Source organism: Alligator mississippiensis, chromosome 3 (assembly GCF_030867095.1).
Source record: "Alligator mississippiensis isolate rAllMis1 chromosome 3, rAllMis1, whole genome shotgun sequence".
Classification (NCBI taxonomy): domain Eukaryota; kingdom Metazoa; phylum Chordata; order Crocodylia; family Alligatoridae; genus Alligator; species Alligator mississippiensis.
The window spans coordinates 250,979,947-250,993,454 of NC_081826.1; the positions used below are offsets into that span (position 1 = coordinate 250,979,947).

Below are 13,508 nucleotides of genomic sequence, written 5' to 3' on the forward strand. Positions count from 1 at the left end.
GCACAAAACATAAATTATATAAATGTTATTTTATCATATATAATTGTATTGTTCATTTTATTGTATTATTTTAGTGCAAGTTGCAAATAAAGTACTACTGCTAGACTAATAAATTCAGTAATAATAATACCTTTATTTATAGTCGTTACAGTTGTAAAAAACCTGACACTGATGCACAGAATGTTCTTTCCATAAAGATTACTGAGGTAAATTTGGGGGGATATTTAACCTTGAAAAATGTAAATGATTATCTTCCATCTTTACCTTCCTTGCATCTTTGAAGCTGGCACCCAGTTGTCCACCCCAGTGATAAGGTTACATCTGGGAAAAATGATGTTACAATGTCTAAAAAAAATTTTGCATCCACTACTGCATTACTTCCATTGGGTCCAGGTAGAATATCTGCATTAATCCAAACAGGGCGTTTCAGGTGCAACTTTATACTTTCAAGAAGCTCCACAGAGGGCTGGACAGCTGGTAGACTGTAAAGAAAGCACACTATCAGTAAGAAAAATTCCTAAAAATCTAGCTCCAGGCTTCCAGCCCACAGCTAGATTCCCCTTCCCCCTAGAACCAACAGTGAACTTCTGTTTGTAACTCAGAATGCTTTGCAGAAAATGTTCCAAGTTACAGCTGGGAGTTGCACTTCTGTCTGCACCCACTATCATAGTTTCATAGTAGCTAGGGTCAGGAGGCACCTGAACAGATCATCTAGCCTGACCCCCTGCCACACGCAGGAATGATTGCTGGGTTCACAAGACCCCAGAGAGGTGATCATCCAACCTCCTCTTGAATTTGCCCAAGGTAGGGGCGAGGACCACTTCCCTGGGAAGTTGGTTCCAGATTTTGGCCACCCTAACTGTAAAATATTGCCTTCTGATCTCTAACCTAAACCTATTCTCTATCAGCTTATTACCATTGTTCCTTGTCACCCCAGCTGGTGCTGGGGAGAAAAGGGCTCTACCTATTTGCTGTTGATCTCCCCTGATGAGTTTGTAGGCAGCCACCAGCTCCACCCTCAGCCTCCTCTGGCTGAGGCTAAACAGGTTCAGGTCCCTCAGTCTCTCCTCATATGGCCTGTCCTGCTGCCCTCTCACCAAGCAGGCCCTCCTCTGAACCCTCTCCAGGCTGGCCACATCCTTTTTGAAGTGCGGCGCCCAGTACTGGACTCAGTACTCCAACTGTGGTCTGACCAAAGTCGTATAGAGGGGGAGTATCACCTCTCTGGACCGGCATGAGATGCACCTTTGGATGCATGACAAGGTATGGCTGACCTTTCTGGCTGTGGTCTGGCATTGGCAGCTTATGTTCATCTTGGAGTCAATAATGACTCCAAGATCCCGTTCCGCCTCTGTGCTTTCAAGAGGGGAACTCCCCAGCCTGTATGTATGCTGTGGATTCCGTCTCCCAAGGTGCAGCACCCTGCATTTGTCTACATTGAACCCCATCCTATTCTTGTCTGTCTAAATCTATTTGCAGCCTCTCTCTCCCTTCAAGTGTGTCCTCCTCGCCCCACATCCTAGTGTCATCAGCAAACTTGGACAGCATGTTTTCCACCCCCTCGTCCAAGTTGCTGATGAAGATGTTAAACAGTACGGGCCCGAGGACCAAGCCCTGGGGTACCCCACTGATCACATCTTGCCATGTTGAGTACAACCAGTCCACCACTACTCTCTGGGTATGCCCCATCAGCCAGTTTTTTACCCATCCGACTGTGTAGGCATCAATGCCACAGTTGCTTAATTTACTGACGAGGGTGGGGTGAGAGAGAGTGTCAAAGGCCTTCTTAAAGTCTAGAAAGACTATGTCCACGGCGACACCATCATCCAAAGATTTAGTTACTTGGTCATAAAAGGTAATCAGGTTGGTCTGACAGGACCTGCCTTTGATGAACCCATGCTGATTGCCCCTGAGCATGATCTCCCCTGCTGGCCCCCCACAGATATGCTCCTTGATGATTCTCTCCAAGATCTTCTCGAGCACCGAGGTGAGGCTTACAGGCCTATAGTTACTTGGGTCCTCCTTCCTCCCTTTCTTGAAAATTGGGACCACATTAGCCAGTTTCCAATCCCCTGGCACCTGGCCAGATGACCACGAATGCTCATACAGCCGGGCCAAGGGCTCCACGATGACCCCTGCCAGCTCCCTCAACACCGTTGGGTGGAGGGCATCTGGACCTGCAGATTTAAAAATGTCTAGCCCCTCCAGAAGATCCCTAACTACATCTGCACTGACTGAAGGCCTGACAGAGCTATCCCCAAGATTGTCCCTACCTCTGGTAGGTGGGATATCCCGGTCCCTGTTCAAGAAAACAGAGGCAAAGAAACTGTTAAAAATATCAGCTTTCTTGTCTGGCGTAGCCACAAGATTACCGTTTGCATCTTGCAGGGCCCCTACATTGCCTGGTGCCCTTTTTGCTCCCAATGTACTTGAAAAAGGACTTTTTGTTGTCCTTAATCCTGGACACTAGCCTGAGTTCCACTCTACCCTGGCCTTCCTAATAGCCCTCCTACACTCCCGGGCCGAGGAGGAGTACTCCTCCTTGGTGATAGCGCCTCCCTTCACTGGTTGTACGCCCCCCTTTTAGTCCTCAGGCATTCCTGAATGCCCTTGCTAAGCCAAGGGGTTTCTGAGCACTCTTACTTCCCTTGCTTCTCTCAGAGACTGTTATCCTTTGGGCCTGGAGGATCTCTCCCTTAAGGTACGACCATCCCTTGTGGACTCCCATCTCCTCTACCTTCTGGGCCCTCAGTGCCTCCCCCACTAGTCTCCTAAGCTCATTGAAGTAGGCCCTTCTGAAGTCAAGGGCTTTCGCCTTGGTGTAAGCCCTTGACGCCCTGCGTTGGATAGTGAAATTCAGCAGGTGATGATCACTGTTGCCCAGGTGGTCAAGGACCTGCAGTCCCCTCACCAGAGCAACATGAGCACAGCAGCTATTTCTGCTGTGTCGTTCATTGGAGAAACAGCTATAGTCTTCTAAGACATCTTTTCAGCTTCTTTCATAAGCATGTATATCACTTTCAGAGTAATACAATTTTATTGTCCCGGTGTCTTGGAGGAATAAACAACTTTTCTCTTAGGACAAAATTCCATTCAACGTTCCTTTAGATAATTTGCATATTGCAATCACGACCCTTGGTTTCTTCACAGGATTAAAGACAATTCCTGAAACTTCATTGAAATTTAACTACTTCTGAAAATTAATTTTTTCAGAAAATATTGTTGAAAGTGGCAAAGATTCCATTAAGCATTTTCAGATGCTAAGTCAGGGTTGGCAACGTTTTTAGTCGGAGTGCCAAAAACCCCACAATGTCTACCTTGTAAGGTGCCATAATGTCAGAAAAACAAAATTGGGGTAGAGGGGGTACGTGGCAGGACACAGTACATATTAATATAGTTAATAATCATAAATATTGGGAGGGGGTTACAGTAAATACCAAGTTTTCTAAAAATTCTAAACCTGATGACAATAAATAAAACTACTACCTTTGTTTTTGTGTATTCTTTTTTGTTAAGCATGTTGTGATGAGAGAGAGAGAAAAAAAGAGAAAGAAAGAAAGAAGAGAGAGAGAGAAAGAAAGAAGAGAGGAAAAAAAGTAAAAAGAGAAAGAGGGTGTGTTCCTCACAGCCCACATCTCCCACTGCTACCAGCTGTGGCTTGGGCCCAGTGGTCCAGGACAATGTCTGGCAGAGGGAGGCAACAACACTCCAGCAACAGCGGCCAGGGCCAGGGCACTCGGGCCTCCCCAGTGGTCCCGGAACAGGGGGAGCCTGGGCCAAGGGCTGGGAGAGAGGGCCCGGCTGGGGAACAAGCAGACAGGAAAAGATGATATGTCCCAGTGCTACCCCTGCCCATCCCACCTGGGCAGGGGTAGCACTGGAGAGCTAAGCACCAGGGCTGGGTGCTAAGGGCAGGGTGGGGAGAAGCAGGCGCAGGGTGAGACACTGCAAGAGGGCTGGCCTGGCTGGGCCCTTGGGAAGGTAGCAGCCAGAGGAGAGCGGGGACCAGGCAGGAAGCAGAGGCTGCCCTGAGGCTCCGCAGACTCGGGCCATGGTGGGCAGGCAAGGGCACCCAGTGGCACCCAAGCCCACACAGCTCCATGGAGATGGGCTGCTACTGCTCTGCCCACGAGGGGATGCCACCTGGCCAGGGCAGGATGCCAGGATCAGGGGACTTCTGGCTCCAGGCTTGGCCTTCCTGTGCATTGGGCACAGCGTGAGCAGGGCAAGGGCCCGACAGCAAGAGTCCCCTTGGCCCTGGGAACAGCTGCTATGGGAAGCACTTGGGGCCAAGCCAGTTGGGAGCCTTCAGCCCAGTGACCCTCCACAGCACCTGCCTGGGCCCTGGCCCTGAGAGGAGACTGCAGGTGGGCGAAGCCAGGACCTGGGGCTGAGTGCTTGGGGCAGGGTCCAAGCAATGCAGGGAGAAGCAGGTGTGGGGCCAGGTGCTCTGGGTGGGCCGGCCGGGCCACACCCTTGGGAAAACAGCAGCTGGAGGATAGCAGGGGCTCAGCAGGAAGCAAGGCCTGCCCCGGGGCTTCTCGGGCTCAAACCACAGCAGGTGGGCAGGAGTGCCCAGCGGCACCTGAGGTGGGGCCTTGCCCGGCCCATGAGGGGATGCCACCTGGCTGGGGCAGGATGCCAAGCTCAGGGGACTCCTGGCTCCAGGCTCAGCCTCCTTGAACACTGGGCACAGTGTAAACAGGGCGGAGCTGCCCCCTTGGCAGCGCTGAGGGCCAACCCATGCAGAAGCCTCCAGCACAATGCCCCTCTGCAGTACCTGCCCACCTGCAGCTCCCCTCCAGGGTCTGGGCTGGAGGACATAGCCTGGAGACAGGGTCAGCAGAATGCAGACAGCATCCCTGCCTGTGTTCCGAGTTACAGCCCCTGGTGCCTGCCACGGCACTAGGATCTGTGGCTGCTCCAGAGAGCCCGGAGCAGCAACTTAAAAAACATTTTTTTTTTTTTAAACACTTTCCTTGTACACCTCTCAGCATGCCGAGGAAAACGTCTCCGCATGCCACTAATTGGCACGCATGCCGGGGGTTGCCTATCCCTGTGCTAATATTTAGCTCAGGTTTCACAGAAGTAATTCCCAACTTCTCCACAGCCGGAGGAGAATGTGTCCCATTTCACTTCCTAATGAAAGGACTTATTAGGTAAGCAGAAAAAGAAAAATTATTATACATGAATTATAAACAACCGAGACTCCAGGTGGAAACAGACATCACCTTTCCTCATCTTTGAGCCACCATAACAATTTTGATAGCAACACAAAGCAAAAGCAAGTACATGTCCATACATTTTGTCACACCACAAATGCCCAAATTTATGGTTGCAACAGAAAGAAGTAATAATTTGTATTGCTTTATTGCAGTGGATGGCTGATCTTGTACAGCGTGCTTTAAATTAGCTTCGCCGGGGGATGGGGCCTCAGGAGGACACAAGGATACCTCCCAACCAAGACAGGTGATGAGCACAAGAGGTACCCAGGTAAGTGACAAGGGTTCAGACAGGCCTAGGAATCAGGTGGGGTGCATGCATCAACAGGAGGCCTTAAGTGCCTTTACACTAATGCTCAAAGTATGGGGAATAAACAGGAGGAACTCGCCCTCCAGATAGCTAGTACAAACCCAGACATAGTAGGGCTCACCAAAATCTGGTGGGATGCAACCCATGATTGGGCAGTAAACATTAGGGGCTACAGACTATACAGGCAGGACAGAACGGGGAGGAAAGGTAGGGGTGTGGCGCTCTACATCAAAGAGCAATACATGTCCTCAACTAACAGGATGGGGTCAGAGGAGGGGCAGGTGGAAGTGCTCTGGGTCAAAATACAAGGGGGTCACGGGGAAAGAGACTTAACAGTGGGTGTCTACTACAGACCACCCAACCAGGGGGAAGTGCTGGACCAGGAATTCTCGGGTCAGCTCACGCAGGCAGTTAAGTTGAGAGATGTGGTCATCATGGGTGATCTAAACTACCCAGACATTTGCTGGAAGGAGCAGTCAGCCAGGTCTGACTGCTCATGTAGGTTCCTTGCTGGGATACAAGACCTCCACCTAACCCAGGAGATGCACAGTCCCACCAGGGGGAATGCCCTGCTGGACCTGGTCCTGGCCACAGGCGATGACCTGGTGAGGGGACTCCAGGTCCTCAACCACCTGGGCGATAGCAATCATCGCCTACTGGAATTCACCATCCAGTGTAGTGTGTCAAGGGCCTGCAGCAAAGCTCTTGACTTCAGGAGGGCCAACTTCAATGAGTTGAGGAGATTGGTAGGAGAGGCACTGCAGTACCAGAGAGTAGAGGAACTAGGTGGCCATGACGAGTAGTTGTTCCTTAAGGAGATGATCCTCCAAACCCAAGGGGTGACAGTCCCAACGCGAGTCAAAGGGGGCAAGATTGCTCAAAAGCCACCTTGGCTCACCAAAGGCATTCAGGAATGTCTGAAAGCCAAAAAGGAGGCGTACATCCAGTGCATGGGGGAAGCTATCGCCAAAGAGAAGTATACCTCCATAGCAAGAGTATGTAGGGAGGCTATTAGGAAGGCTAAGGTGGAGATGGAACTAGGGCTAGCAACAAGGATCAAGGACAACAAAAAGTCCTTTTTTAAATACATAGGGAGCAAAAAGAAGGCACTGGGCAACATGGGGCCCCTGCAGGATACGCTTGGCAACCTGGTGGTTGCACCAGATGAAAAAGCAAACTTTTTAACAAATTCTTTGCCTCCATTATTCTGAGCAGGGAATGGGACATCTCCCCCACCGGGATACAGGATGGACTCCAAGAATGACTCCGCCAGGCCTAGGGTCAGGGAGGACCGAGTTAGGGAACTTCTGGAGGGGCTGGATGTGTTCAAATCAGCAGGTCCAGATGCTCTCCACCACAGGGTGCTGAGGGAATTGGCAGGGGTCATCGCAGGGCCCCTGGCATGGCTTTACAAGCTCTTGTGGTGCTCTGGCCAGGTGCCAGAAGACTGGAAGGCCAATGTGGTCCCCATTTTCAAAAAAAGGGAGGAGGGAGGACCCAGGCAACTACAGGCCCATTAGTCTTACTTCGGTCCTGGGGAAGCTCTTTGAAAAAAATTATCCAGGAACATATCTGGGAGGGACCTGCAGGGGGGAGGATGCTCAAGGGCAAGCAGCATGGGTTCATTAAGGTCAGGTCCTGTTAGACCAACCTGACAGCCTTCTATGATCAGTTCACAAATCACTGGATGCAGGTGTTTCAGTGGACGTAGTCCTTCTGGACTTCAGGAAGGCCTTCAACACTGTCTCCCACCCCATTCCCATTAAAAAGCTAGGTCTATGGCATTGATGCCTACCCAGTCAAATGGGTTCCAAATTGGCTAGGGAGCTGCACACAGAGAGTGGTGGTGGATGGGCCATATTCAACCTGGAGGGAGGTGGGCAGTGGAGTCCCCCAGGGCTTGGTCCTCGGGCCCATACTGTTCAATTTCTTTATCAGCAACTTGGACAAGGGGATGAAAAGCATCCTGTTCAAATTCACTGATGACACCAAGATTTTGGGTGAGGTGGGCATGCTAGAAGGGAGGGACAGGATACAACTGGACCTGGACAGGTTACAGAGGTGGGCAAATGTGAATAGGATGGGATTCAATACCAACAAGTGCAGGGTACTGCAGGGTACTGCACTTGGGCAGGAAGAACCAGCAGCATACCTATATGCTGGGGAACGCCCTTCTTGAAAGCACAGTGGCAGAAAGAGATCTTGGAGTCATTATCGATTCCAAGATGAACATGGGCCGCCAGTGTGAGGTCAGCAAAGCTAACTGCACCTTGTCATGTGTCCACAGATGCATCATGAGCAGGTCCAAGGAGGTGATCCTGTCCCTCTATGTGACACTGGTCAGGCCACAGTTGGGAGTAGTGTGTCCAGTTCTGGGCACTGCACTTCAGGGGGGATGAGGCCAGCATTGAGAGGGTCCAAAGGAGGGACACTCGCATGATCAGGGGGCAGCAAGGCAGGCCCTACAAGGAGAGGCTAAGGGACTTGAACCTGTTCAGCCTTCACAAGAGAAGAATGAGAGGGGATCTAGTGGCCATATATAAACTTACCAGGGGGGACTGGAGGGGATTAGGTGAGACCCTGTTCTCCCGAGCACCTCCCAGAGTAACAAGGAACAACGGCCATAAGTTGATTGAGAGTAGGTTCAGGCTAGACATCAGGAGGCAGTACTTCACAGTCAGGGCAACCAGGGTCTGGAACCAACTTCCAAGGGAAGTGGTGCTGGCTCCTACCTTCAGAGTCTTTAAAAGGAGGCTTGATAACTACCTAGCTGGGGTAATTTGAGCTTAAACTTAGTAAGGGTCATATAAGCCCAGCCAGTATTCATTCCTGTCTGGGGCAGGGGGTTGGACTAGATGATCTGCTCAGGTCCCCTCCGACCCTATTTCTAGGAAACTATGAAACTATGTCTATTTGCAATATGGTGGGAGAGTATTGGCTACCTGGAGCTGCCCATGTTCTCCAGCCACCCTGGACAGGGGCTCAATCCTATGCACCCTGGGAATTCCCAAAAGGAGTGGGCCCTTCAAGCTCTGGAAGAGCCTGCCTGGCTTTTCCCACTTACTGAGACACAGCACCAGGATCTCCAGGATGTGTCTAAGAAGGGAAAGTCAGGGTTTCCCTGCTTACCCAGATGCTTCTTGGCCCAGGGCTACTTCTGAGTAAGCAGGGAAATCATGACTTCCCCACTTACCCAGATGCCCCTCAGAGATTTCAGAGGTGCATCTTGATAAGCGGTGAAAACTGGACAGACCTCCTAGGATTTGAGGGGCCTCAATGCATGCAGGAATTCCCATGGTACACAAGACCTGGCCCCTCAAGCATTGGGACAACATGTAACCCATTGTCCCGCAACATCAACAGGTAGGACAGCAGGCAATGAATGAAATGGATCAGCTGTGCTGGGACATATCTCAGCACAACTGATCTACTTCATCTGACAATGTCTATTTTGAGCCTCAGAGCTGCTCCTAACAGACCCTGCACTAAGACAACGGAGCAAACTATAGCAATACTTTATTACAAAAACGTTAGAAAACATTGCCTACTCCACATTGAATGGTTCTGGAATTTTATATACAGGTATAATCTATTATTATTAGATGCCTTTTAACTATAAATACACAAAGAATCTATAATTATTTTTAGTTTCTTTTCCAATAATTGTTCATGCCATGACTTAAAGCCCATTTGAAAAGTAAGATTAAATGGTAAACCATGAGGATGAGAAATTAAGGATATAAATAATAGAGAGAAATATGTAAAAGATTCCTGTTAAAAACTGGTGAAATCATCTTTATATTTGAACCATATTATCCAAACTGATACTGTCTAAAAGAGCATCTTGCTTTCTGTCATTCACTCACTTCAATGCATCTGTACTGAGTGCTCATATTTTTAAATACTTTTGTAACAGTATACTTTTAGAATACAATATTATTTTAAAAGCTTGCATTGTAGTTGTCTAGAACCTCTTTTGGAAAAGGAAGAGGTAGCTCTTTTTTAAATTAATTTAAACAACAATTTAAATAAAAAAGAAATACTTTATTTCTCCTCTCCCTCCTTCTCCATCCTGGTTTACACCTACAGGTTCTGGAACAATAAAAAGATTAGCCTACCCACACTGTTTATATTTTCACGAACTCATAAAATCTTTTGTGAGAGGCATAATTGTATTATGGCATAATTCTATTATGCAGGACAACAGGAACATATTGAACTTTATAAGTATCCCTTCAGTTTGGCATTTCTATTGCACACTGAGGCCTTAGTCATGCCCTTGAAAATGTGAGGGTGGGATCTCCAAGTAAATGGTAAAAACAGACAGTGTCCATGCATATTCAGGCCCATATTAACATATTAGAAATTGCAGAGATGTGGGTCTGAACATCAGACTTTACCTTTAAAACCTACTTCAAATGTACCAAAGAATCTAATGAGATATATAAATGTGTTTTCTATTAAAGTCAATGGAAGCTTGCATGACTAAAATGGAGACTCAACTCTTGAAATGTAATTTGCAAAATTTACACTGAAAGAATGGAATTTACTTGAGTGTGTGTATATGCACACACAGACAACAAAAATGAATAAACTTATTCAATTCCATACTGTAGGGAAAATAATACAAATAATGAATAACAAATGCTGAGTTACTAATGCAAGATTACAGCCCTAGTCACAAGACTTAAGTGTCCAAACATTGCAAAAGCCAACTGAAGTACCTCAAGATGGATACAGGCAGGTAAGATAGATATCCTGGTGGTTAAAGATTCCCTATTTTATTAGGGAACAGTACATAAAGAGGAACTCTAGACCACAGGATAACCTATGGGTGACCCCCATCTGGGAGCGCACCTGTACAACAGTGGAACAAAGTCTGTATGTATGCATAATGATATAATGATAGTTACCACTAATTAAAATAGGCAAAACAACAACAAAAGTGGAGCAATGATATGCAGCAAAGGAAATGGTGATTGGCTGTGACATGAGCATGACAAAAGGAAGAAATCAGAATATGGGGCAGAGTATACAGTTTATACGTAGCTTCCCACTAAGCTCTGTGCGCGTGCCCCTCCTACCCAGGTCAAGACACCTGTCCTAGGTATTGGAGGTGGGTCTCCTGTACTCTCATTAAAGAGATCATTTCCTTTCATAAATCTGCCTCTGTATTTTGTGCTGTCTTCTTTGAAGGCATGGGACGGGTCGGCATCCCTAACACATACTTACAGATTTTGCCCATTACATGACAAAATGTACATCTGCCAATAGTGTTGTAAGGAAGCAAGTGTTGTAACAAACACCTTTAATAAAACTAATTTTAAACCCCTATTTCATATTTTCCCATACAAATTATAGAACCTATTAATAAAACGTATAACTACAACTAATAGTCCTCTTGGATCTGGTTTCACTTCTGGAATGGCAGCTATATTGTGTGTGTCTCATGATCAGGATGAAGGAGTCCACAAAGGAACAGCTGTTGTATCACACCCTCTGTTACAATAGTTCCATTTAAAAAATGTCTACCCAACTAAATTCCTATGGATTATATTTCCTCAAATCTAATTACAGTGTAAGGGTTGCACCAGCTCTGATAATCATCATGGGAACAAGTCAATTTTATTAGAATTATACCTCCTACTCTAACTGCAAGGATGAATGCATCAGGATAAGAGAAACTTACTTTTAGACCTGCTTTTCACTACTAGCTTTTGCTCAAATACTGCTCTCTCAGTATCCCACACTAAATTGTGATACAAGAAAGGTGAGAAGACAAACAAACGATTAACATACAGAAGTTATAACATCATCAATATTGTGATTGTACTGCAGATAAACTCAACAAAATTATAGGAAGAAATCCAGTACTATTTTCTACTCCTTACAGGAGGCTGGATTAGATTTCCAGTATCACTGAAAGGTTCCCTATTTCTTAGGTTGTTGATGCTAAATCTAGCCCACACAGTATTGAAATGGAAGAACAGCACATGGTTTTTTGCCATACATGAAATTAATTGGGGTGTCTACACATCGCATCCTCACCATATCCTGGGAAAGACACTACTGATCATGTCTTGCCACCTACTCTTGCTCGTATGCACTGAACCTGGTGATTTGATGGTGAAGCTATTCCAGAGATATCACACCACAGCCACTCTTGACAATCCAGTCTCTCATGTGCTTGAGGGTAAGTGTTGAATGGTTTCACCACTACATGTTCTGGTTTGGCAAGTGTGTATCAGAAGGGGGACAAGTTTGAGAGGATCCTTCCCAGGATAAGATACAGGCACACCCGTTGTAGCCTAAGTACAGACAGATCTATACTGCCATATCTATACATGGGACAGATCTACACTGCGCCCATGCCATGCCCTTGAATGCCATCATAGATCACTGCTCTACATATGCCAAATCCCAGAAATAAGGCAATGTATCCACCTCAGTATGGTGTTAATCAGGTGCTGAAAAGCCCAAGACACAGAAGCCAAAGACTAGTACTCTAACATGGCTACCTTCCCCCACTTTAGGGGAGCTGTATGTGCAGAGTGGTCAGGGTGGGTTTCATGGTGGTGCTCCCAAGTATAGCACAAAGGCTGCATAGACATGTGCCCTGTCACAATTGAACAATATTTTGAGAAGAAACACCGCATGCTGGTAAGCCAAAAAGTTACTGTGCTAGGCGCTGTACAGACATAATATTGTAACCAACTAATAGATAGCAAAGCTCCCTTTCCCCCAGTATGGTAGGAAAAGGAAAAAGTACGGTAGGATTAAGGAAAAAGAGTGTGGGAAATGTTCCACAGCAGACAGCAGCAGTGGGGACGTTTCACCTCCTGGCTCCCATTCTATGCCCCATGAAAAGGAAAAGGCAGGACACTCATGAATTCCTCCCAAAGCTCATGAGGAAAGGCAAGAAGGGAAATTATATCTCCAGGAGAAAGAAGAGGAGAGAAAGGAAAGGAAGGGAGAAAGGCGCAAAGTAATGATGAAAGAAAATTGGAAAGCCAGACACTGTAGAGTACAGGGGCACACAGAGGCACAATCACATACACTCACTTGGTATAAGACATGGTGCTACTGGGAGGGGAGAGGGGAAGAGGAGTGGACAGGAATGTTGAAGGGAGGCCAAGCTCAGCTGTGAAACTGGCTCCTTCTTCCTAAAATTCTTTGGTCAAAATTCTTCCACTATAACATGTTAATAGATAATAATGATGGGTCAACCTGCAACTATAATTATGGTGCACTATTCACGATATCCCAAGTCAAGAAGTAAAAAAAGAATCTTTTATTGCACATGCTATAGACAATATTGTAGGTAAAGTATATGCTATAGTCTTATTCTTAAATATATCGATAGCATCTATTGAATTATGTAACCTTACCTTCAGTAAATCTAGCTAATTCATTACTCCAAGGGGATTGGGAGTGATTATTAACTATCCATGATGGAGTAATGATCAACAGTTAATCCTTTTCATCTTTCAGGGGTACATATTCAAACACAGTAAAATGATTTTGATAATTATAATGAAAAATACATGTATTACAAAAACATGAGTGCAAATTGTACATACTCTGTTTCACTACGTGAGAACTGCATGCATATACAGATACATTTTTAATGTACAATTTCTTACTACAGAGTACAGGCATGTAGGTTGTAGCCGTGTTGGTCTAAGGACATAGGTAGACAAAGTTCCTTGGGTGAATGTGATATCTACAGAAACCCACAGACCAACATACATATCTGCACAGAACCAGCAATCACCCTAAACACACCAAAAAAGCTGTGATATACAGCCAAGCCCTCAGATACCACTGAATTTGCACTGAAGAGAACACCCGGGATTGCCAACTCACCAATCTTAAAAAGGCTTTCACCCAACAAGGACACTCCTCCAGAGAGATAGATCGCATGTTTGAAAGAGCCACCCGGATACCACGTGAAGAACTGCTGCAGTACAGAAGAA

The 13,508-nt window shown here is 46.6% G+C and overlaps 1 protein-coding gene across 2 annotated transcripts in view; it reads right to left on the reverse strand.

The window, feature by feature from the left end:
- FAM151B (family with sequence similarity 151 member B) overlaps positions 1-13,508 on the reverse strand; it is a 38,848-nt gene that overhangs the window by 12,288 nt on the left and 13,052 nt on the right. For both annotated transcript variants that reach the window (XM_006269985.4, XM_019482907.2), the window contains exon 4: positions 265-482. In XM_006269985.4, the coding sequence (XP_006270047.1) occupies positions 265-482 (218 nt within the window). The remainder of the gene's footprint in view (positions 1-264; positions 483-13,508) is intronic.